Source organism: Camelus ferus, chromosome 18, assembly GCF_009834535.1.
Source record: "Camelus ferus isolate YT-003-E chromosome 18, BCGSAC_Cfer_1.0, whole genome shotgun sequence".
NCBI classification, from domain to species: domain Eukaryota; kingdom Metazoa; phylum Chordata; class Mammalia; order Artiodactyla; family Camelidae; genus Camelus; species Camelus ferus.
This window is the reverse complement of record NC_045713.1, coordinates 1,366,115-1,390,828: the sequence shown is the minus strand read 5'-3', so window position 1 is coordinate 1,390,828 and position 24,714 is coordinate 1,366,115. Positions and strand designations below refer to the sequence as shown.

General features: G+C 46.8%; 1 protein-coding gene across 1 annotated transcript in view; it reads left to right on the top strand.

Annotated features, from left to right (window-relative positions):
• The window catches only part of AUTS2 (activator of transcription and developmental regulator AUTS2), a 1,021,658-nt gene that overhangs the window by 972,501 nt on the left and 24,443 nt on the right, over positions 1-24,714 (top strand). Inside the window, 3 exon segments of the mRNA XM_032459496.1 lie at positions 21,537-21,868; positions 21,870-22,015; positions 23,392-23,645. Of these exon segments, the coding sequence (XP_032315387.1) occupies positions 21,537-21,868; positions 21,870-22,015; positions 23,392-23,645 (732 nt within the window).

The following is a 24,714-nucleotide window of genomic DNA, read 5'->3' as shown; positions in this document are numbered from 1 at the left end:
AGTCAGAGTTTCCAGGAATAGAAAGTAAAGCCATGGAATAACTGTAAAAGTCCCCAAGTTAGTTTCTGAGCTGTTGTATAACATCTCCCTGAGTCGTTCTTTTGCCTTGCCAAGATTCTTAAACTCTGTTCATTATCTCTGCCTCTTTTTAAAATGGAGCAATGACTTATTAAAGAGTTGGTTATGAGACATGGAAGGGTGGCCTTTAATGCTTACTAATTATCTAAACTTAAGCTCAGTGTAGCCCTGTAGAAGGTTAAGGAAGAAGTGTTTGGAATTTTAAGGCAGTGAGGAAGATAATCATAAGCTTTCAACCCAAGGTCAAGATGGTAAGTAAATCTGGAGGAGGGGAAGAGACGTCTGCAGTCCCTCAGGTGGAAGAGCGCCACCAGTTCTGAGGGTAAGTGGCCTCGTTTCTGAGAATAAAGCCTGGCCTGGGGGAGCACTGAAATAGATTGTCACTGCAGGTAGGCGCCTGGGAGATGTGCTTGGTTCATTTTTTTTCCTTCGCCTTACATATTTCTAAAACCCCGTATTGAGCAAAATGAAACTGGCTTTTCAAAAGGATGTGGGACATGGTTGATAGAGTTGGGTTTGTTCGGAATTTCTCTATCCTTCCAATATGGAAGCAGGATGGATGACGAAGGGCAATGAGAGATGTGGCTTATGAGCCCAGGCCGGGGTTCCCAGCGCTGACCTCCCAGGGGTTGTCTGGTTGGTTTCATAGGGGTGTTACGAGGGACCCTTTGGCCTTTGGCACTGGGGCTTCAGTGGAGAGTTTACTTACGAATCAAGTTGACGTAAGATGCATCGAGCTGTGGACCTGTGTCAGGATGCGTCTTTATCTTAGGTTATCTTCCCTTAGAATTGGAGCATATCTTGGCCTTTCTGTGGTGCTTTTTTGTTTTCCTGAAATCCCCCATTTGAAAAATGGAGCACTTGGTGGGCGGGCAAATAATAGGTATCAGAATGCCTGCTGAGAAGGGAAAAGAAAGACCACGTTGCACCTATTTGGGATTGGGGGATGACTTCTGTGACCCAGACAGAGGGAACCACAAACCTTTGAGAGACAAGGGACTTAAGAAAAGGCGAGGTATAAAATTAGGAGGCTAACCATTAATTCATCCAAGTTAACGTAGAAGTTTAGGTCAGGTACAAACAAAATTCTTACTAGCCAGCAGGGGAGGGGCAAGTGGAATTTGGATTTGAAAATCTGTAAAGAGAAAGTAACCACTTCTGTTGTATTTAATTATTTATCTATTTGTATGTGTCTATCTGTGTGGTGTACCTATAATAATTAGAATATAGTGGTAATGTTAAAAGACCATTAAGTTACTGATTGTCCAAAAACCCTATTTGCACATAAAAATTTAGTGTAGGAAGAAAGCCTTTATAAATCAAAGGGAATGGGAGGAAAGATGATTCAACAGGTGGTTAGATCTTCAGCTCACACCAGAATAAATTTTAAAGGAACTAAAGAGTTAGATATATGTTACCAAAAAAAAAAGCCAGCAATAAAAATCAATAGATTACATATATCATTTCTTTATGGATGGTCATTATGAAGAATAGATGCTGGACTAGAAGTTAATTATGGTCCCAAATGATAGCAAACTTGGACTGAAGGGAGAGATGAAATAACAGGCACGCTTCACTTCTGACTGCTTGGGGAGGGGGTGGGAAGAGGTGCCTTTTTTTTCACTCTTCCAGAATTAGTGGTGTGCTGGGAGCATTCGTTTAAAGAAAACTGTATTTATAATATACGTGTTGTTAAGCGAAGTTCTTCCCTATTTTTTAAAATGTCAGGTCAGGGCCTTTTTTGCATAGTTATTAGTCCGTCCAAATAGGAATGATTTAAAGGGGGATGTATCCTGACGGGAGTCATCAGTCGGAAGACCTTGTCCGTGGTGAGGAGACCGCCGGGTGGGGAGGGCCAGGCTGTGACGGCAGTGAGAACGTCTGGCTGGCCACTGCGTTCCTGAGGCCGGCCTGTTGGAGGTGGGGGGGGAGACTGTTTCCACGAAGTGCATCTCTGACTGTTAGAAAGGTCTAGACGTAACCTAGATTGACTGTGCAGGAGAGTCGTAAATGCGCCCTCCTCTTCCCCAGCGCCTGGCCTCTCACCCCTTCATCCTTCTGGTAAACCGCCGGCCGGCTCGAGCCCTGCTGGGTTTCAGCTGTATGAACAGAGAAGAGGGATCTCATTGTCCGCTGCGGTCTCCCCCTCAGCCAGAAGTTTTCCTTTCTCCAGTATTGAGTGTTCTAGTAACATCTATGGAGTAAATTCTGCGTTGCCCCTAGGATGACAATAGAATCAATACTTCATGTGCCTGGTTTCACGTCAAAAGGAATTTATTTGTGCTGCTCAGCTTGCTTTATTATTTGTGGTGCAGGATAGAAATACCTTGACCGCTTGTACCCAGCTCTCATCTATGTGATTCTGGAAGAAGGGCTGGTTGCCAGACTGGGCTGAATGTGTTCTGCTTTGCTGCTTGGCCGTTCTATACCTTCTTCATTCTCAGGGAGCGCTCAGGATGTCGAAATGACCTAGAATCCAGAGAGAAAGGAGTAGCTGGGAAGAGAGGCGAAGCCCACTTCGGTTCCAGAGCCTCCGGCTTCACAGTTAACCTTGAAGATGGAGGAAGGGCATGGCCCGTTTTATCCATATTGTGATTACCAGTGAAGTATTGTAATGCAGATAGATTATTATACTGCAGCCGATAAGCAATAAAGAGAAGCATTTGAATATACAAATTAGATTTTAAAACTGAAGCAGTAGGAATTAACAGAGTCCTCTATTGAAGGCTTCTACTGAAGACATTCAGAAAGCAGCTTTTGGTGAGATGAGGAAGCTCACAGACTGAGAATTGAGGTGTGGCCGAGCTTTCCGCAGCCTCCTAAGTGCAGTGAGGAGACTTTGCACACGTCAGCATGCACACATCTTGAGTGCCAGTTCCTCCCCCAAAACGGGGAGACATGGAAGGAGGGAAACAACCTTTCTCACCACTTTTTCCCTGTTGCTAAAACCTGTAACTGAGCTGTCTTCTCTGGTCAGAAAAAGTGGTTTGCTGCTCGGCAGGTGGTAGGTCTCCATGGAAGTGCGCGGGTAGACGAGCAGTCGTTTTATTTCTGGGCGGATGCTAAGTTGTTGGCCTTTTATTTTCTGTCACTTTTTGGGCGTATGACATATGTACGTGCTTACAGCTGTGTGTTGGGCCGAAGGAGCTGATGGATTGAGTTGATCTTTAGAAAGTTGCTTGCTCCCTGTGAGGTGCGTGACTGCACACGTAGAGAACCAGTGTGAACCCCCTGCCAAGGCTGGGGTGCACTGGGAGGGAGGAGGCTGGCGGGCTGGGACCTCTGATGCATGCCCGGTGCCGGGTTCCAGGGCTCGATCTGGGGGCAGTGGGGACGGTCCTGGGAGGAAAGGCTGCTCGTGTGCGGCACCGGTGGTTTTATCACGTCTCTCGCTACTGGGAAGGGGGACGTTGGAACTTTAACTGTGTGGTTTTTCCTGTCACTTGAGTCCTTAACACTAGAATGTTCTTGTCCAAAGTAAGGACAGTCATCTGGTTTGAAATGCCTTTTCCTCGTTTTTGTGGCACGTGGAGTGTGCCACACACAGTCGCCCCTTTGCGGAGGCCTTTCCTGCTCTGCAGTGGGCATCGGTTTTAGGGAACTTCCTGAGCAACGTGTCACCTGGAAGGATCGTGTGTACCCTGGTGCTGCTGGAACGGGGGGTGTTTGGCGTGTCTTTTTCTGTCTCCCTCACATACCGGCCACAGAAACACTGAACAGAAGGCAGGAGTGGGTGCCCACACCAGAAAGCCTCGAGACACAGCTGGGTCTGCTTTCACCGGCAGCTCGCCTGGATTCACAGTGGGTTTTCCTTGCAGGGTGTGTCAGTCTCCAGAGGAGAGCGTCCAGGCCTCTGCCAGAGCAGCAGCATCAGTGCAGAGACGTGTGGAGGTTCCACAGTCCTCCCCCCGCCACTGTCCTGTCCTGTGACCTCCTGGAGGGGTTTCCTGCAGGAATCTGGGGGAGGGAGGGGGAGTGGACAGTCTTTGGCTGATTTTGCAGGGGCAGGGTCATGGGTTAGTTACCCGGGAGTACCTTCCTGACCTCTCATGCCTTTTGTTTTTCCTGTTTCATAGTCTTTATCTCTAAAACAGGGGTCAGACAGCATGACTTCAGTGATGTGTCTGGCTCTGTAGGTATGGGGTGGAGAAACATTGTAACCCGCCCAGAGTCGCAAAGCTCATGGAAGAGGAGGCTCTGCAGGGTGATCTGGACTCACCGTTTGTCGGACGGGTGACTCTCCTGCCTGTGACTCCCTGGCCCGGCAGTCATGGTCACGATGGCTGCGCCTGGACACCCCTGAGAGGCCTTTCCAGGAGCTGTGCGATCTTTGGGTGGCGGTTGTCGTTAGAAAAGTCTCCTTCGTGTTGGGCTAAAGTCTGTTCCCCACGTAGCTGTGCCCCTTGGGGCCGGGTGATACAAGTCTGCTTCCTTGTCCTTCAAATCCTGGACGTGAGCCCTGCCCTGCTCCCTGCGCCTCCTGCAGCCACTACCAAGGAGACGTGGCCTGCGTTCTGCACCACATCCTCTGAGTTTGTTCCGGCTCATAAACAGCCCCGTCAGCGCGAGGTTTGCAGACCCTGCTTCCCCAGTCCCCGTTTAATCAGCGCCCCCGTCCCTGCCCTCTCAGACCTTTGTGCCCACACGGCCAGAGCTTGCGTTAGGGTTGCTTTTGCCGGACTGGAGTTCCCTGCAAAGGGAGTGCAGGTGCCAGCTGTTTTCCAACCAGAGAAAGGAGAGGCAGGGCTTAGGAGCAGCAACTTTGTAAATGTCCTTAAGCATTTAGGTACACACTTAACAATAGGTGCTATTGTGGTTCCGGTCTTTTTTTCCTCTTTCCATCATTTCAGCTTGTTAAGCTTTGGGGATTCATATTTCTGTCATTAAGACTTAGTCCTTCCTTCCTGTGTGATTTCAGAGGACTTTGTGATGCCTTTGTTAGAGCTTTCACCACGCTGGTCTCCAGCTATTTATGTCTTCGCTCCATTCAGTTGTGAGTCCCGCTACGGCAGTCACCCCTTAGCCTGTCATCTCTCCAACACTTAGCTCTCAGTGAGTGCTTCATACGTTTTTGTTGAGTGAATGAGCCAAAAATGTTTGCTCTCTCGTTCTGCATATTAACGAATAAATTAATTGATACGTATGTTGAAGGGGGCAGGACCCAACAGCCCTTTCCGCAGCCCAGAAACTCTCCCCTGGACTTACCATTGATCTGGTTTTTGACGTTCTTTGTAAGATGAGGTTCATTCTGTCGTGAATTCACTTTGTATTATGTAGCCAGTGCTGCTGTAATGTAACATGCACGTTCCTGAAAAATTACCATTCTGTGCACAACAGGTCAATGAAAAACCACAGGGTTAGAGACACAAAAACTTCATCACTGACAGATTTTTTTTTAAGATAAGAGCCTTATAAAAAATAGTAGTTTAGTTTTACACACGTTAAATGATTAAGAAATACATAAATGCACCAATAAATGTGGCGTTGGCCTTGAAAAGTGCCTGAAGTTGGCTGATGGAAGTGGACGTTGGAAGGATTACAGCCTGGGAGTTATTGTGAAGCGGGTAGAGGGAGGGGTGTGTGAAACCAGAGGGAAAACTGTGGCACCAGCTGTGGATGGGTTCACAGTGGACACAGTGAACAGAGTTCGCCGGCGGGGGTTCGAAGTATGCACGTTTCCTGTGGACTTGGTTCAGCGGAGGGCGGTTTTCTGCATTCACCGAGGGCTTCTTGTAGACCGAGTCGCACATAAGCAAACACAACATTCACGTTGGCACAGATTCCCACTTTCAAAACAAGCCTTACGGCAGCCCCTGTTTCTTCGTCCTGTTATCCACTTCATCAGTAAACATCTTGTGTTCTTAAAGCGTCCCTGGCGCTGGGAATGTAAAGATGCAGAAGTTCTAATACCTGCTCACTCCCAAGAAGCTCATAGTCTGAAAGACACGTTTTTACCAGGAGGAATGACAATAAATGTTAAAGAGACAGACTTGACTCATCCAGCCATTTTCCAAAGTCTCCTCCAGCCAGTGGAGTATTTTATAAGTCTGGTCCGTTATTACATTTAGCAGGTTTCTCTAAAATCTGAAACCTAGAGTTTAAATGGCTCTTACTTTCCAGTTAGTGTCTATTTAAGAGATGGTTTCTTTAGGATTGACAAAGAGCAGAGACCTGTATCATGCCCATCCAGTATTGCATTTAAAAATAAGACTTCGCCTCATAGTTACACGTGTGTGGTTTGTTGACGGCCTTAACTGAAGATAGACTAACGTGCCAGTGTAATCACAGACCCTTGGAACCAGAAGGAAGCCCAGAAAACAGGAAGTTCAGCCTTCTCTTTGATTCAGACAAGGAAACCAAGGCTCTGAGAGGTGATGTGATCGACTCAAACTGGCTAATTAGCGGCAAAGCTAGAACTTGAATCGAGTTAATTTACAACTGTAATATGTTGCCTATCAAATTATGTCATAAGGCGGAATAAAAGTTCTATTCATTTAGGGAGAAATCTAAACTGAACGTACATTATTTCCACTTCTCCATCTATTTATTGCGTTTCTCCAATCCAGTTACGGTTCATAATAGGCTTCCCATTGTTTGATGATCGTTCCTTTATAAAATCTAGTGCTACACAAACTCACCAAGGTGGATCTTATTCAGAATGCGTGCTCTATAATTACATGTCTTTGTTAGGGCAGACAGAAAATTGTGTTTCTTTGTACCTGGAAAAGATTTAAGCATTTGCCATGAATTGATCTGGGGTTTTGAGGGAAGAACACCCCTGGTTATGTCTGGAATTTGCAGTGCATTCCAGGGGATTAAGATGTCATTGCCTCTAGTCAGGACATGCTTTCTTTTCCAAGTAGATGGGTTTTATTTTGTTTATATCTGTTTCCTTCACCCCAACCCCCAACACTGACCATTTTGAAAATTGTGTCTGAAGTACACCGTTGTGCCAGGTCCACGGTTTTGACTGGGGCTCGCTCGCAACCCACTGGCTTTGGCCACTTTTACTGAGGGCAATCCTTGTTTCTAGTGCACAGGAATTTGAAAGCAAGGAAATTGGGTAACACCTAAAGACAACAGAAAGATATGATTAAAAATGCAGGGTGAGTGAGCATTTCCCCCTCTTCCCTTTCTTTGGAAATCAGTGTATTTTGAGCCCTTAGTGTTTGTAGAGCATTTGCAAACTGTTCTAACTTTTTGGAAGTCCCTGAGAGAGATTTTTTCCCCCCTCAGGCGATATTTGAATTCTAGGCTCAATTATTTGAAAACACCAAATTCTAACTGGAATCATTTGTCCTAAGCATAGTTGTTGGGAATGAATAATTTATAGATCTGAGTAAGTCTGTAACCAAAGAAACATAACCATTGTCAGTAAGTAAAAACAGGTCTTCTAGGGGTGAGTGACTTGTGGCCATTTGTCTGTGGTGAGATGGGTGGGCTTCTCTGTGTTACTGGTTCCTGAAGCCACCAGGGTTGTAAGCAAGCACAGTCCCAATTTGGGGACATTAAATGAATGCCCACCGTTTCTTCTTGCTCTGTCTCTGCCTTTAAGGACAGGAATTCAGAATGGCATTCAGTTCTGCTTTAGGATTGAAAGCCTTCCTTGGCACCTGAACAAGGAGGAAATTTTTAGGAACGGGCACATTTAACTTCAAGTAGCCAATGTGGCTTCTGTAAACAAGGGCAGTGGGGCAGGTAGCAAGCGGACTGTTAAGCCCCACGTGGCTGCTTGGTGCCTGCCGGTGTTGGGGCCGACGGGGGGTTGGATACAGTGGACCACCTGAAGAAGATGACCTGTTAGAAAACAGCAACAAGAACACTGAGATTCTGTGAGTTAGGCTCTGCCGATCTCTGTGTCTTGAAGCGACCGAGTTCCACGTGTGAGGCATCACTCAGCGGTGGCCTGGGGTCTGCAGGGTGGTGCTTTTCTCCTATAGGAGGGGCTTTTACCTCTGACAGGAATCAAGATTTAAATCAGATTTAGAGGGTGCTTGTGGTCAAGTGCGAGAGTGGAGGACAGAAGCCTTGTTCCAGGAGTCCCCTTTCCAGTGCTCTGGGGCGGATACGGCACCTCCTGCCTTGCTGTCTGTTCATCCTCCCCCAAGCTCCATCTTAATGATGCATTTCCTCAGGAAAGTTGTGATTCCACTACTGAATTTCCAACTTGTAATTTTTTTGTGTACAGCTTTAAGAAAGTAACTCTTATCTCCTGCTTTGTTGGAGAAGTCCTTACTTTATAAATCTTTATTTCTTGATCTCCCATACAATTTATTGTCTGTGTGTGTGTGTGTGTGTGTGTGTGTGTGTGTGTGTATGTGTGTATTTCCCAGTTGTATTTGGCAATCATGGAAGTTTTTGTTCACCAGGACAAAACGTGTCCCTCCCACCTCAAGCCTATGTACTTTGGGCTCTGTCATTGTCCAGATACCAGTCTTTCCAGCATTCATTGCTCCTTAGCGTTTCATTGCTATGTGATTTTTCTATTAAGTTTTAAGCAGTTTTCTTGGGCTAATTACAAATTGCATTTACTTTGTTTTGTTCTTAATGAATGTAACAGGCTGATTGCACAGTTGTTTGACTTTGTATCATGTTTCTGAACTTAAAGCCAGTATTCTGTTAAAAATTCAAATACTGTAGAAGGTGAAAAAGAAAAACCCTCTGACACTTCCCTGTAACCACCCCCTAGGCTAAAGGCTGTTTACATTTTCTTGTTTATTTCTTTCAACACATGGAAAAGTAGGCTTGAACTCATAAAGTATGCAGATGCCTTTAGACCATAGGCTTTACCTGCCTTTGGTTATTTATATATCTCCCTCCTTTTACATTGTATGCTTTTGATTGCCCTGCTTTTCTTGTTATGCAAAAAACCCCAAAACTATTAGAATCTTTTATGATTCAAAATAGAACATTAGTTTTATTATATATCGAAAATGGATCCTTAAACTTCCTAATAGCTTCCAATTATTTTACATTTGCTTGTGGTAGATACTATTATTTTATTGCGATGTAATGTCCAATTATGGAAATGACTCCGAAGAGACTTGGTTTTTCTGGGCTTAATGTGTAATTGTTTATTGAATATTTTTCTCATTACAGTGATTTTTTTTTCCTTTCGAATTGCAGATGTAAAGAAGCTTGCTTAGATTTTGTAAATTGATTATTACGTGGCTAAAGAAATCGAATCTATTTCAAGTGCTCAGTAAAACGAAGGCCTTGTGTTTGGGACTGAATAAATGGGAAGATTTTGAGATCCCTCCTTCTCAAAAAAACTAGTTGTATGTATTAAAATACCAATAACAATGCATAGCAAATGCCTGATAAATCCCACGGGCATTAAGTATCTAAATAGAAGTCCCTCAGGGTCTGGGTGGTGGCCAGGGGCTGTGGTGACTGGAGAGGGATTAGCAAGACGGTGCAAGCTGAAACAGGAGTTGGCCAGGTGGGGCCCCGAAGTGCTCGCAGGTGTGAGAATGGGAGAGGGCAGAGCACGGGGCTTGTGGACGGATGTCAGGGGCAGAGGGAGTGCAGCAGGGGCCACGATGAGGAGGTATGAGTTTATTGTACGTAAGAGGAGAAGCCATTGGAGAGATTTAAACAGGAGCGACAGCATGATCTGATTTATGTTTTAAAAGCTCGCTCAGGCTGCTGGGGAACAGCAGATTCCGTAACTGTGGTTTTACTTTAAATGGCATTATATAAGCAATAATTCACACCAAGCCACTGACTCATGTTAAGGGGGAATAAAAACAGGTTGATCTGTGATTCTGAGCTTCCATGATGGGGATGGAGGATCCAGAGTTGGCGTGGGAGGGGGTGGGCTTGATTTTAGTCACGTTGAGCTGGGGATGGGGATGTCCGACAGCCAGGCAGACACAGTCCTCCAGCAGCTGAAGAAGAAACAAACGAACGCCACGTTACCTTTTACCTCTGTTCTGAAAACATCTCTGAACGTAAAGTTCAGGTATTTGCACGCGGGTGTAAGTCATCGTGACGGTGCACATCCCAAGCCTGAGCTGGGCTGTCTGGCAGCACCTCCCCTCTAAATGACAGGCGGGCGGCACTGCTGTTTTGGTGACTTGCTGGAGCTCCATCTCTGTCCAAGGACAGTTATAAGTTCCCACTCTTTATTTCTAGAGGGTGATTTTTAGCATTTCAGGTGGGGAAGGTGACTCAAGCAGAAAAGTGGTTTCAGAGTCCAGAGTGTCAAGCCTTACAACTTGGAACCCCACAGATGGGCAGTGTCTAGCGGGACGATGTTGTCACCACCTTCCCTGTTCTCCTGAACCTTATGTACATGTAGCTGCAAATTTTATATTTGAACATATTTCCTTTTTCTGTGATAAACTGAGGATAATGAAATAACGACAAGTGATGAAATAATGGCAAGAGAATTTTTTTTTCTCCTACCAAATATTTATTACACATACGGTATAGAAAGTCAGTTTAATGATTGGTTGAGTTACCCTTTGAAGAAGATAAAATATTTCAAATACAGGAAACAGCACAACACTTCCCCTCACTCTGTTTTTAAAAATCTCTTTCAACTTCACAAAATCACAGCTGGGGATGAGCAGATTTACTTCTTTTGTTCCTCAGGAGAATTATATCTGTAGTCATCTGGGGTAGGGACCCTGTATAACTGTGTAAGATGTGGCATTGACTAAAATATGCGCACATCAAGGAGAGAGTGCTTATGAACCTACAGGTGAGATGTTCTGGAAGGTGGAGTTCTGGAAAAGTAAAGAAATGATGATCTTCCAAGGAGTGTGCTACCAACACCTTACGTGGGAGCTCGTGGAATCTCAGAAGTCATCTAGCCCACCCCTTCCCGTTCCATGACTAACTCCTCAAAGTTCTGATCACAGTCACACAGCGTCCCCTTGGACACGTCCAGTGAAGGGCAAAGTAGACCATTAGCTTGTTCCCCTGTACGGCAGCCTGGGTCATTTCCAGGTGAACGTTTTCCTCCAGTTGTACATCCTTTGGTCTGGGTTCTGCCCGTGATGCCCTTCACAGTAGACGTACTTCCTCTTCCATGTGACAACCATCGGGGTCCTTCAAGGTGGCTCATGGCCACCCTTTGGGCCAAGACTTTCTAACTGTCTGTTCCACATGGTGAGTGATCTGGTGACCATGTGTGGAGCCAGGAAGGGAAATACCACCATGAAGGAGAGCTCACCGCCTCCCCCACACACCCCCCAGCAGTTCTCTTGGCACAGGAAGTGCCCAGGATAGAACTGTCCACGTGCCTTGCTGTCTGAGTCCTTCCTCCCTTCCCTGCAGAACAGAAAGACTTAGTCACCGTTCTGAGGACTCACAAAGATTTGCTTCACTCCTTCCGACTAGAGTAACTTGATACCCAGACCCTGCTGGGAGGGTGACTGAGGAAGCAGACCCAGTGGTGTGGCCCAGCGCAGGTGACTCTATGATTTGAGAAGGATAAAGCGTGCAAGTGTGCGTGTTCTTGCCGGCTCAGGAGCAGTGAGAACATGAGCCAGTGTTGACTAGAACTTAGGTCAACCGAAAGCCAGGGCTGGCACACCGCCGCCCTGCATGCAGAGGGCTAGGAAGAAGCTTGGGGGTGGGGAGGATTTGTGTGGAGGGCCAGGGAGCTGAGGAAAAGCCTAGGACAGGCTTAAAAGATAGAAATTCTTACCTGCCAGCGTGGCCTACCCCACCCAGCCCCTTTACTAAAGTGGGTCTCAGTGATTATCTAATCTGTGCCTGAAATCGGATGAAACAGAATCAGTGTACAAAGGAGGAAGGAGGGGTGACTGATCGGATTTCAGTAGGTCTGTGGTGCTGGCGGCTCTTACCTTTGTCCTTGAGAAGATAATCTCCAGTAAAGTTCAAAGTGTTGAAAACAGGGTTTAACCTAGAGCCAATCACTTGCCAACTTTAATGGACACACTCAGCTTTAAAAGTGTGAACCTGATTAGCGAGATGCCTCATTCCCGGGCCCCCAGATATCCCAGACGTATTGATACATCAGATGTTCACAGAGCCAAGCAAAGCTGTTTACTCCGTTAAGAGACAAAATAGTAAGGACTCATCACACCAAAGACTTTTTTGCTTCAGGCGACCAGGGTCACTTTGCCCTCACGATTATTGCCCCTTCTGGCTGTGGGCATGAAGCCCTTAGCTGAGGACGTTCCAAGCGAGCAGTGGACAGCAGTTCAGCGAGGAAGGTGTCAGATCTGTAAACAGTCTGTGTGCTTGACAGCTTTTGAGTCCTCACTCATACTTCATAAGGAAAATCCTGGAGGGAGGCTGCCTCGAGCAAGATGACATCCTCTTTTCTCCCTCCCAGTCTCGCCTGATTGTTCTTCATGTGAAGGGCAGGATGATTAGATACTAGAAGGACTCTTTTTTTAACCAAACATCTAAGGGTATAATTCATTTTCAGTGTTTTGGTCCCACCTCTTGGAAAATTTCCAAAATGAGCCAAAGGTCTCCGTGTTGTCTTCGGGTCTAAGGAATGTGTCCCGCGGCTTTTACTAGAACATCCATCTCATCCTTGGGCTTGCCCCTCACTCAGAGTCAGGCTGCACAAATACACACGTTTGGTTGAAGATCCTTTTAGAAACTTTCCTTGTCAGGAGCCCCACACTGATGTACAGACACAAACAGCATGTCACGTGTGCAGTGTGCGCTGGTTTTGAGGGTGGCGGTGCTGAGGGGCACGCCCGGGCGGAGGGCACAGTGTCGCATGGGCGCTTGGGCAGCAGCGAGACGGGGCTGAGGAGGATGGGCCGGGAAGGGGCGGAGGCCAAGAGGCACTGGCGATGGACCCCGGCAGGAGGTGACTGTGTCTGGAGAGGCCAGCTGGTGGACGCTGAGGCTGGCGGGAGCACGCCAGCAAGAATAATGGGAGTATGTCATTGAGGCCAAAACAGGAAAGCCTGAGTTGTCTCTGAAACCTGTGTCTGGAGTTTTTCCGAGTTCTCAGCAGTGATTGGAGACGCCATCCTTCGTACCTCGTTTCTCTGTCCGGTCTCTACACATCCCAGAACACGAGTCCGTTGATTTGGGCCTCACTCTGATCCTTGGAGCCAGTGCAGCAGGAAAGTGCTACAGACAAAAGCACCTTACCATCGGTAACTCCAGATCAGTAAAATACAGCAGATATCTCCATTCGCTCTGCTTGTCTTACGGCGGAGCCTCACAGATGACAGACAGCAAGACTGAGGGCCGCTGCTTTCCTGACTGCTGGTTCCTGGTTTTTTCCTCTGGGTTCTGCGTCCTCAACTGCCCACTCCTGGAAGGCAGGGCCTGTATCTGTTCCTCTTTGTATCCTCAGGACCCACACTAGTGCTGGCCATATGAAGTGAGTTAGTTTTTCCTTGTGTGAAGTGAAAACATGAGGCTTATATACGACCGTGACATTCTTGCGTTTTTCCGAGACCTTTGTACGCCTGCATCTCTACCTCCAGTAGATCACAGCCTCTTTCTCTCTCATTCTCATTTTGGTCCTTCATCAACATGGTCCTTTGTTGCTCTTATTTGCTAGAAGCTACAAAAGGCATAAAATGTTTGCAGGCCCAGTCTTCTGACCTATAGGCAGAAGCCATTCTGTTTGGCTCTAGTCTCAACAGCCAAGGTTGCTCCTCCCCTTGGAGAAAGATTTTTGGTTTTAAGGCATCAGGACCATGGGCCCCCTCTTAACAATTGATGCTTTTTGGTGTGAGGTTTAGGAGGAATAAACTTGAATCAAGTTTAAGTATGCTCAGCTGCAGTCTGTTGACTTTTCTTTAACCCCCGTCAGATTAAGCCCTGTCGTAGGTTAATCTGGTAAACTAGGTGCTAGCCAGACTAGCTTCTCTAGTGACAGCCGCCTCTAATCTGCTGGTCTCCACACAGCTTTCCCTGTGGACCGCTGGTGTTTTGGCAGATGCAATGGCAATTTTTCCCTATTTAGGATTCTGCTTTTACTAGGAACCCCGGAGGCCCTCAGAGGTTTGCGATACAGACTTCAGCCCGGAGCTTAGCCTCCCAGATGGTAATTAATGTTTACACAAAATGACAAGCACAAAATGAAATCTCCTTGAGCCCTGCCAAGCACCCAGCATTCCCCCGATCTCCCTCTCTTGCAGTGTTTGAAAATTAATTTGCCTTGAACAAACAGTGGGTTTTCCTCCATTTATTTGTACAGTTTCAGTGACCGGGAAGAAGAGCTGCGAGACTGGATGTCATCCCTCCACTCGTTCGAGTAATTGAATCTGCTAATGGAACAAACTGGTCTCTGTTTAATGGTTTGAGAAAAAGAGAGGAGGAACATAAAGAGAAGTGCACGTTAGAGAAGGCGGATTGTTCTCTGTAAGACACTTTTGGCGTGTAGAGGTTTAGAGGTCGTGCCTAGAACATGGGGAGAGCTCAGAGTTTGGCTACATTAGTTCAGTAGTGCTATTTTCATTTTCATAAGTATATACAAAGCATGCAGCCTTTGCTAAAAAGTAGAGTTTTGTCTGAGGTAACAACAGACAGCAGAAAGTGTGTTTAAAGACTGGACATTGCTGGTAGCCTGAAATAACTGTATGTTGATTCATAGAAACTTGATGCTTCCGTGTGTTTCTGGGCTTTTCGCTGTTGAACATTTCAACATTTATTAATGTTCCCACTTCCCTTCAATTTAAAGTCTGGGTTCTTATTTGGCTACAGTCTTCGTTCACTCTTATGTGGTGACGTTTCTGTGGCTCTCTCATTTGAACAAATGAGTAGAACAGTTAACTAGACATTTAAACATAGGACGTGTTCATTTCTAGATGATGCAAATCAAACATTCAGAAAGATACAGGTGGATGCGTGGGTAGATACATTGCCTAGTGGCCAGCGCCCCACGTGGTTTTCTTGATGTCTTTAAGGCTCGTTCAGTTTGCTGCAGTAATGACCTAGTGCGTAGGCCCTGTTAGGGCTTTCCAACGTCAAGAGTGTGAAGTTGGGTAAAGACCAGAAGCACAGAAATGTGCCCTGGGAGCCTCTCTCCTCCTCCTCTCCCGCACTCTCCCCTCCTTCCTCCTCCATCACCAGTATTCACCATTTCCTTTCTGTTCAAATACACCGGTTAGAACTGGTTAGAAGCATTGAGGAGTCGTTGGAAGGCTGATGCACAAGCGCCCTCTCCTCTTTGAGAGGCAAATGCTTGTCTGTCCTCTGGGGGAAGGGCTTTAAAACAAACGCCATCCAGCGGGTAAGACAGTTTAAAGAGACTTGACTGGTCCCTCTCCCGGTTGACTTCTTTTGATGGTGGAGGGGTATTTTCCATGAAGGAAAGCTTTAAAATATAATCTCGTTTTTTCCCTTTTACAATAATAATAAAAATACGTACTCCCTGTAGAAAATTTAGAAAGTTTTGTTTAAGAAAAGCACAACTTTGAAAACTTGAGTCAATGGTTCTTTCTGGATGATGGGATTACACTTAACATTTAGATGTCTATCTTTCTCATCTCCTGTGCATACCTGTGTGCATTCACATAGATAACTTTAAGTGTTGAAATCATATTGATAATAGTTCACTTTATCTTACTTACTAATAATTTTGTCACGAAATTTTTTCCATGAAATTAAATATTTTTCTGCAGTACTTTTGGGACCATCGATCACTTACGTATTTTGTGCTGTACATTGTAGAAAGCACTTAACATGACTTAATTTCCACCACAACCTTTTGAGGTAGTTACTGCATTTTTGCAGTAAGTTATTGGTCTTCTGGAAACAGCCGTTCATCACAGGAACATAACATGATGCATGAAATCTCAACCACACTACACCCAGTGCCTGTTTGTGTAATATAAGAAATATTTTATTTCTGGGGCAAAATATATGGTTAATATGCTTATCTGTACACATTATATAAAGTCCTAATGAAATGTAAAGGAGAAACAAGTAGAAAGTAGTGTATGACTACATAATATGTTTTTAGGTACATAGTCGGCTACTTACATTAGAAGACAGTGACATGGTCAGATGCATGAATCTGCGCACAGAAATACACTGTCACTGTAATTCACATACTAGGATCAGCCTGACCATTGATGTGATTTTCCCAAATGATGAACAACTCAACAACAAGACATAACACAGCAGACATAGCAACGCACAACAGTTGTATTCCTAGAAACCCCAGTGTGTATTAAAACCATGCAAAAAATTATTTTGTGTTTCTGTGCAAAAGCAGTTAGGGTCCTCCTTTTCTCAGCTGCACAGACGTTCAGTGGGACTTTAGAAAGTGAACCAAGATATTATGTGTGGTTTACCTTCACATCACAGTACAGCTAATCTCCCCGAGAGCCACCAGTACCCTCCAGTCTTTGTGACAGCCACACCCACCCCCACAAGTTTTAAGAACCTCCCCCAAGGGGTGGTCTCCTCTAAGAGCTGCCTCTTCCATGGCTTAACCTTTAATTTCTCTCTGTCTCTCTCTCCCCACCTCCCTCTCATTTATTTATTTTTATGTTTTGCATCCTCACACACCCTTGAACACAGATTCTCAGAGCATTTGGGGGGGTACGTTTCTGAAAGTACACAGGCCCTATAATTTTCTTGTTAGGTTCTTTCGCAAGTGTTACATGATTTTTGTTATTGTAAAGGGGTTTCTTTTTTATTTTACTTTTTATTTTTTATTTACTACTGCTGGTGTGTAGAAAAGCAGTGGATGTTTGTGGCGGCTCTATTTGGATGCCTTACTGAGCTCTCTTATTAGTTCTATTATTTTTTCAGCTGGTTGCCTGTGTTTTCCAGCTAGATAATTATATTTTTTGTAAATAATAGTTTTGCCTTGGCCTTTTGTTACATATTTGCTGTTGGCTTTCAATTTAAACGACGGGAATACTTTGTTTCTTACAGGTTTAGCCCGCATTGTCTGTAAGTCTGTGCACCTGTGCTTTCCTGGGTTGAGGGGTGTTGGTATTGAGTCGTGTTTCAGTTTACTTTTATGGATGAGGTTTGTTTGTTTTTAAGTCGGTTTTAGTAATTTATGTTTTTCGTAAAATCCATTTTATTTTGAACGTTATTGTTATAAAAGCGTGCTTGATATTTTCTTATTTTATATAAAACATACTCTCCTCGCCTGCGAATCATGCTATTCAGACTTCCAGTTTTGTTTGCTTTGCTTTTTCAAACCCCCCTTGCTCAGACTGTTTGTAAACAGAAGATATTTGAAAATTTTTAATAAATAACATGATCACATTCAAAATTTAAATATACATGTATGTAGACTGTAAATATCTCCCCCTCCTCGGTCCCCTGTCCCTCAGTTCTTACTTCTCCCCAAACCCCCAAGTAGGTAACCCACTGCTCATGCTTCCTGGGGTATCTCCTAGAGCTGCTTTATGTATAAAGTAAAAGTGAATATATATCATTTTTCTTCCATTTTTCACAGAAGCTAGCATGTGGGCTCTGTTGGACATACAGAGTTTCTCTTTCATTTGTATAGCTGCAACTTCTCCACTGTATGGATGTATCAAATTTATATGTAACCTGTCCCCCAGTGATTACGTTTGTTTCCACACATGTAATTTAAACCATGATATTGTTTCACTGTGTCTATAGACCAAATCCTTAGGTACCAGATGAAGGGAACTCCACTTGTTTTTTTGCTAAAAGTTGCCACATTGCCCTCCACAGAGGTTACAGGGTTTATATTCACCTAGTAAAATAAAAGAGAGCTCATTTTCCCCAGGGAACTTGTACCCAGTGTGTATCAAAATCAAACACATTTTTCCTAATCCACCCTTAAGTTTTTAAAAAATGCAATGTGCTGGAGTCAAGTTTGTTGAGATATAATTTACATGCGGTACATTCAGCCTTTTTACTGTACAGTGTAATTTGAATTTGCATGTCTTTTATTATAAGCATCATGTTATTTTTACAAACACAAAAGAGAAATTTAAAAACCCCAAAATGTAATGAATAAAACTTCTAAATAAGACTAGTCAATTTACACATTCTTATTTCTTTCTACCTCAGCGTATTTCATCCTTGGGCAAATTCAAAGCACACTGAGCAGTACAAAAAACTTTTTTTTATTAATGTGTTCTTGCCAATTTTGGAGAAGCACAGTAAGACAAATGGATTGTCAGGATGGAAAAGCTTAACTGGGAAGATACAGTTATTGAATAATTGAAGGGAAGAGGAAATGCATTACCGATTAGCCACAAAAATGCATGACGCCTAATCCGAGCCTCAAAAGACTCGTGTAAATGGGGAGTCAGAAAACTGTTGCAGCCCAAGTTATCAGCCTTCAAACCTGCCGCTGCCTTGTTCATAGGTTGCAGCACTGGCATTGATGGATTGATGATAGCTTTCAGAGTTAGCTGAAGGGCCGTGTTCCAGCAACCCTTTGCAGCGTTCCTAACCCTTTGCACTGCCTGGTTGCACTTAAATATTTTAACCAAATCCTGGATTTATTATTACCTGCTTTGTTTTAGGGTTTTGGCTGCCTAGGGGACAGCATTTTGTCAATCAGAGAAAAGGCACATAGTGGTGGCTGAGTTAGGACTAGAACTCCGCCGTCTGGCTTTGTGAAACAGCCAAGTAACCTCCATCCAGCAAGTTTCTCACCTTTGCTGGGCTTCTCCCCCATCTAGTCTGAGAGGGTTGAATAACATCCTTGCTATGTGCTGAACGGTCCAAGCATCAGCGTCACCTGGGAGATTCTTGGAAAGGTAGGCTCTGGATCCCCACTCACCCCCAGTGCTGCTGAATTCCAGTCTGCATTTAATCCGAACTTCAGGTGATTCGAATGCACATGAAAGTTTGCGAAGTGCTGGGTTGGGGTCCCAGATCCTTGCCGTCTTCCAGGATTCTGTGCTTCTGGGCTCCCCCAGTCATTCATTGCAGACTGTTGCCTACAGATGTGTAGGGTTCGCTAGAGAAGCTTTGGTCTTGCCTGTGTACCTCATTGATCATCAGTGGTGGTGACACCTCCACCGTCTTGGCCCCACTCCCCTGACTCTAGCTGTGTTTAGCTTGGTCCTGAGACAGTGGGGCCTCAGGGAGACACGAGAGCAACTCCCTTTGCCTTTACGGAGCCTCGGGAAGCGAGCCCAAGCCTGCACTGAGCCTCCTGCGGGCTTGGCTGTGTTGTCCAGGTTCTAGAGGCTCATCAGATCAAGGACAAGGAGATAAATACAGTCAAGCTAGGTGGATGAGACGCTTATCCGTGGACTTCTGTTGTGCTTCTTTCCTGGCGTAAGTAAATTTCAGTGATAACCTCTCAGTGGTGCCCCTCAGAAAGGAAACTTCCTTTTATGCCAGAGAGAAACTTGGTCTGGACATTGATTTTTGGAGGCAGGCCATGAATTTGAATTTACACATGAGGTAGAAAATATTGGTATGCTTTTTCTTCACCATCCCTGTCCAGAGAACAAAGCAGTACAGAAGGACAGGAGTGTATTCCATTCTGTATGTTTGCCATACTTGTAACAGATAATCCTCAGTCAGCCATCAGAGCTGGAAGAACCCCTGTACATACACACAGAACTGACTTCTCATCCAGGAAGTTCTCTTTTTGGGTGCTGTGAGGACTTCTGTGGTGTCAGTGCTTTCTGCCCCACACCTAACTAACCAGCCTTCAGTCTTCAAAGCCTGTGGTTTTCAGTGAATTCATTTAATTGCTTGTTATGGAAAATCTGGTGAAAATGGTAGAAAAAGCAATGAAAAAGGAGCAGAGCCAGTGTCCCTTGATCTGGATGTCTGCAGATAAAGGGTCTTCCTTTGAGATGTAACTCTTCTTGTGGCTGAAGGGGTTCTGTGTCCGCATCACGAATTTGACGTGCTCTCTCAGCCTTAAGAGTTTTGGAATTTGTAAAATGTCAGCTTACCATAAGCAAAGATCTTCCTAGGAGGGTTCTGAAGACAGCACTGGGGAGAAATAGGTGTCAGTGGGCCATCAGAAGTCTAGAGTGACTTTCACCAGAGCCTTTGGGTGCTTTATCCTTTCCTACCTGAACCAGGTGAAGAGGGGCTTTCTTGGCATCCTGTTGGTGTAATTGTTCCAGGCTGGTCTGTGGGACTTGATCCAAGTCCACATCAGCCCCAAATGTGCTTTGTTTGTCAACTCACTGTTTGTTTCTGCTTTTGTGCATGTTACGTGTTTGATCTGTTTTACCAAAAGAACGTTGAAAAAAATGGATTGCTTTGATGCAGATTCCAGGGAGGAGAAAAAACACAAGTGTGTACACCCAAGAGAACATGAAGAGAAATTAATAGGACCAGTGAGAATACCATGTATTTTTCACGCTTGATAACAGTGAGATTAGAAGAGAAAATTCATGCCCAAAGTAGTTCATTTAGGAATACGTGAAACATACCCTCATTTCAGAGAATGTGGTGGTCTCTTTTCTTCCTGTTTCTAACCTGTGTAGTAATAAGAGAAAAGGATGGATTTTTTTTTTTTTTAGCACAAAAATGTGGGAAAGGTAATTCCCCCCCCAGATGTGTACAAAGTACTTCCTCCTAAATAGGGCCACGTCTTTAGATCTAAGGCTGTTTGTCTTTCATGATTCTGTTCGAGGATTTTTGTCTTTCATGATTTTGTTCGAGGATTTTTTCTTTTCTTTCTTTTTTTTTTTTTTTTTTGAAGTACAGTCAGCTACAGTGTGTCAGTTTCTGGTTGGAGGATTTTATAGTTTGACTTATGGGATAATCAGGTAACCCCCCTACTAAACGTGGCATGGATCCTTTGCCCTGCGGAGGGAAGCACATCTTTTAAATTCATATAGGAGCATCTACTGTCTACATTTCTTTAGTTTCTGTAGGATTTCACTTAAATTTCACATCCAGGCTTGGTCTCAAGGTCCAGAGTCACACTCCTTGTCCTCACTTGGCTAAGGACTCCTCCAGTGGTCCAGGGGGAATCCTTTAAAACACTGAGCATGTGTAGTTGACAGTGAACCTGATCTACATTCGCGTTTGCCCCTCTAATCTCCAGTGCCAGGATCATCGGTGAGCAGTAGGAGGCCTGACGTTTGACCGGAAGTTTAGCCCTTGCTAGAGAGAAAATTGTTTCTCCAGATGTCAGACACACCTCATCAGTCCAGATGGAAAGAGGAGAGCAGGCAACGGCAGGAAGAAACGTCAGTGTGGCTAAATGAAAGGAAAACGCTTCTCTTTTGCAGAACTCTATTTGTTTTAAAATGAGAAAATCAACTTGTTGCCTGTTGCTTCTGAATTTTGCTGCAGAAAATGCTTTGTTGAGATTAAGGGAAACAGTCATTTTCAGACTCTGGTGGCCTGAGCTGCTTTCTGGAACGCAGCCTCCTCTGGCTGGTCGCCCCCCCAGGGCACGGCTGCTCCCCGGCTCCCACTGGCCCCGTCTCAGCGGTCAAGGCAGGACGGGAGGCCGGGACCTGGGACTGGGCCACGCCACGTCATTGGGAACAGGTGACTCGGGCCCGGAGTTTGCTTTCCACTCACGTGTCCTCGCCTGTGGTTTTGTCTCTGCTCTCCCCACACAGATCCGGAGCTCGGGGTCGGCCCGCTCCCGGAACACGACAGCCATGATGCGGGGCCCATTGTCCCCAAGATATCGGGTCTAGAGAGGAGCCAGGAGAAGAGCCAGGACTGTGGCAAAGAGCCCATCTTTGAGCCCGTGGTGCTTAAAGACCCCTGCCCTCAGGTCCCCCCGCCGCTGCCCCAGCCCCAGGCGGAGCCCCCGCCCCGCGCTCCTTCTCCGGACCCCGCCGCGGTGCCACCCCGCGCCGAGCCCCAGCCTCGGCCCCCGCGCCCGAGCCCCCAGCCACCGCAGGCGCCCCCGGAGGCCCCGCTCCAGCCCGCGCCGCCGCCGCCGCCCTGCGCAGAGGCCACCCCGGCCGCAGTCCCCCGGGCCGCTGCTGCACCAGGCCCTCCCGCCAGGGCAGGCCCACCCCGCCGCCCAGAGCCTCCCGCAGCCTCTGTCCGCCTACAACAGCAGCAGCCTGAGCCTCAACAGCCTCAGGTGAGCCGCCTGCTCCCTGTCCTGGCTCTTAGAGCCATCTTCTCTGCGACAGGCAATTGGCGGGGGGATGAGATCCCAGAGGGACTGGGTTTCCCCACTGGAAACGTTGTCACTGTGTTCTCGGTGAGGCAGGGACAAGACGGGGAAGGGGTCTGGGAGACAGGTGAGAGTGTCTCTTGGGAGAATGGTGGGATGGGATGGGGTGGGGTGGGGTGGGGTGGGTTGGGTTGGGTTGGGTTGGGTTGAGTGGGTTGGGTAGAGAGGACATTGTAAAGAACTAAACTACATACAGAGGCTCCTGAGAGAGTGAAGGCAGGAAGGGGAAGGAGGCTCCAGAGGGAGAGCTGAAGGCGCTGTTCCCGGGAGCCCCACCTTCCCTGGTGAGAGGCAGGGAACGGAAACCAGAGGGGGAGGTCATCAAATGTTCAGAGTCTTAGAAGGGAAGCAGTTTGCCTCCCAGTCACATCCCTGCAACTCCAGAGGTGGGAAGATTGGGACCGAGGAGTATCCTGGTTTGAGGTGTCTGTTGTGATTTACTTCCTCCCGGTGGGTGACAGAGGGAGAGAAGAAACACGCTGGGTTTAGAGAAGAGAGGAGTTCCTGCATGGAGCCCCAGGCCCGCCTCTGGGTTGCCTCTGCCAGATTGCTGAGGGCAGTTTAAGAAGCAGCACAAGGAGACCTGCAAAGAAAGGGAGAGAGGAAGCCGGGGCCCGGGGCCCGTGACGCACGCCCCTGCTTGTCCCGGGGGTTGTCATTCTAAGCCCTCGCACTTGTTGGATTTGGTGTGGTTTTCCTGTGACAGCCTGGTGACTGGCCGTCCAGGGCCTTGCTTTCTGCTGTCTGCGACAGGGGAAGGAACTGCCTTCTTGGGGGCCAGGCCCATCTTCTGCCCCAGGCCGGCTCTGTGGTCTCCGGACCAGAGAGGAGACGGGCACCAGCTCCCTGGCGCCCACTTCCCTGTGCTTCTTCCCTGAAGAGGTAGCAGACGGGGTAAACCCAGGTCATCATTCTTACTCTTTTCTGCCAGTGTTACAGCTTTACAGGAAACATGGCAAGTGCAGGATAGGGGGGCCAGGATGTTCTAGGGGCAGCGGGGAGAGCAGAGCGGAGTTTTCACAGACTTGGCTGTCTGGACACCGGTGGGCAGCAGCCCTGGGGCAGCAGTTCCTGTTCCGCTGTGTCTGCAGTCATGGCGGGAGTTTAGAGGAGCTGTGATTTCAGCAGAGGCTTCTGTGTGCTCGAGGGAGGATCTGTGAAGAGGAAGGAGCAAGAGAAAAAGTGTGGAATGGCTTTAGGAGATAGGATTTTTTTAAAGAAAATTAATTGCTTACCTCTCTTTTTCCTTTCTTTTATTTTTTACTTTGGTATTCCAACAGCAGTAGCAGAAGCAGCACTCCAGCGAAGACTCAACCCGCGCCCCCTCACATCTCCCACCACCCCTCGGCCTCCCCATTCCCCCTGTCACTGCCCAACCACAGCCCCCTGCACAGCTTCCCACCCACCCTCCAGCCCCCCGCACACTCACATCACCCCAATATGTTTGCCCCTCCCACTGCTTTGCCTCCTCCACCACCTCTGACATCAGGGAGTCTGCAGGTGCCCGGACACCCGGCCGGGAGCACTTACTCAGGTAGGACGGAGGTGCTGGCCTTGCCTCTCCCCTCTTCCCTCTCCCTTGCCCAAGGCCCCTGGTGCCTAGGTTTTATCTAGTGATGTTCTGCTTTATTGTGTATATTCTTGGAATCGTCCCCGAGTCCTTAGTGGGCTGAGATTCAGCACAAATAGATCCCCACACCCGTCCCCACTGCGCACAATCTGGGACTCAGACACTGCCCGAGAGCACCTGTCGTTCATGTCAGGAGGCTTTCCCCACCTTCCTGCTGTGCAGGAAAATGCAGATCATCTGTACCGTCATCTGGGCTCGCATTAGAGGGACAGAAGCTCTCCACATCACGTGTCTGTTTCATGCCAGAACCTTAAATCATGCCCTGGTTTAAGAGGTTTGCTTTAGTTGAGTAAGGCCTTCTGTCTTGGGTGGAGAAGATGCACTTTTGTGGCGACGTATCCTAGATTTTTCAGGACAGACCCAGTGTTAGGTATTGGGCCCTTTTCTCCTCACCTGTTTGAATCAGGCCAAGGGTCTCAGCTTCAGGTCCTTCATGGCCGAGTTTTACCACTAACACAGAGAGCTGTAAAATCAAGGTTTACCCTGGAAGAGGGCCCGAGGGCTCTGCCATGTTAACAGCTTCGCTTCCATTACTAAAAATAATAAAAGTGGCGACAGTAAGCTTGTCACTGTCCTTAAGTATTTACATAGGTTCATTTCTTTAACCCTCAAAACTAACCCACAGCACCGGCAATCTTTTCATCCCCAAATGATAGTGGGGAAACCAAGACACAGACAGGTGCTCTGCCAGGCCCAGGGCCACTCGGCTGCCAGTAGAAGAGCTGAAATTTGACCTCTGGCCATTCAGCCTGGAGTCTGTCCACACAGCGCACTGCTGGACCACCTGTCCCTGGAAGCCGAGAGTCTGGACAGAGACCGTTAGATTGGGCCTGGACCTTGGTGCCCTCTGCCCGGTTGGTTGTTCCTTTCCGTCTACGGGGCAGGCTGTACCTGAGAGCCCCGGCTCCTGTGCCCTCGGCCGGCAGCCCTCCGTTGTCAGCGACTCAGATGTCCCCTTCGGAAGGAAACTCCC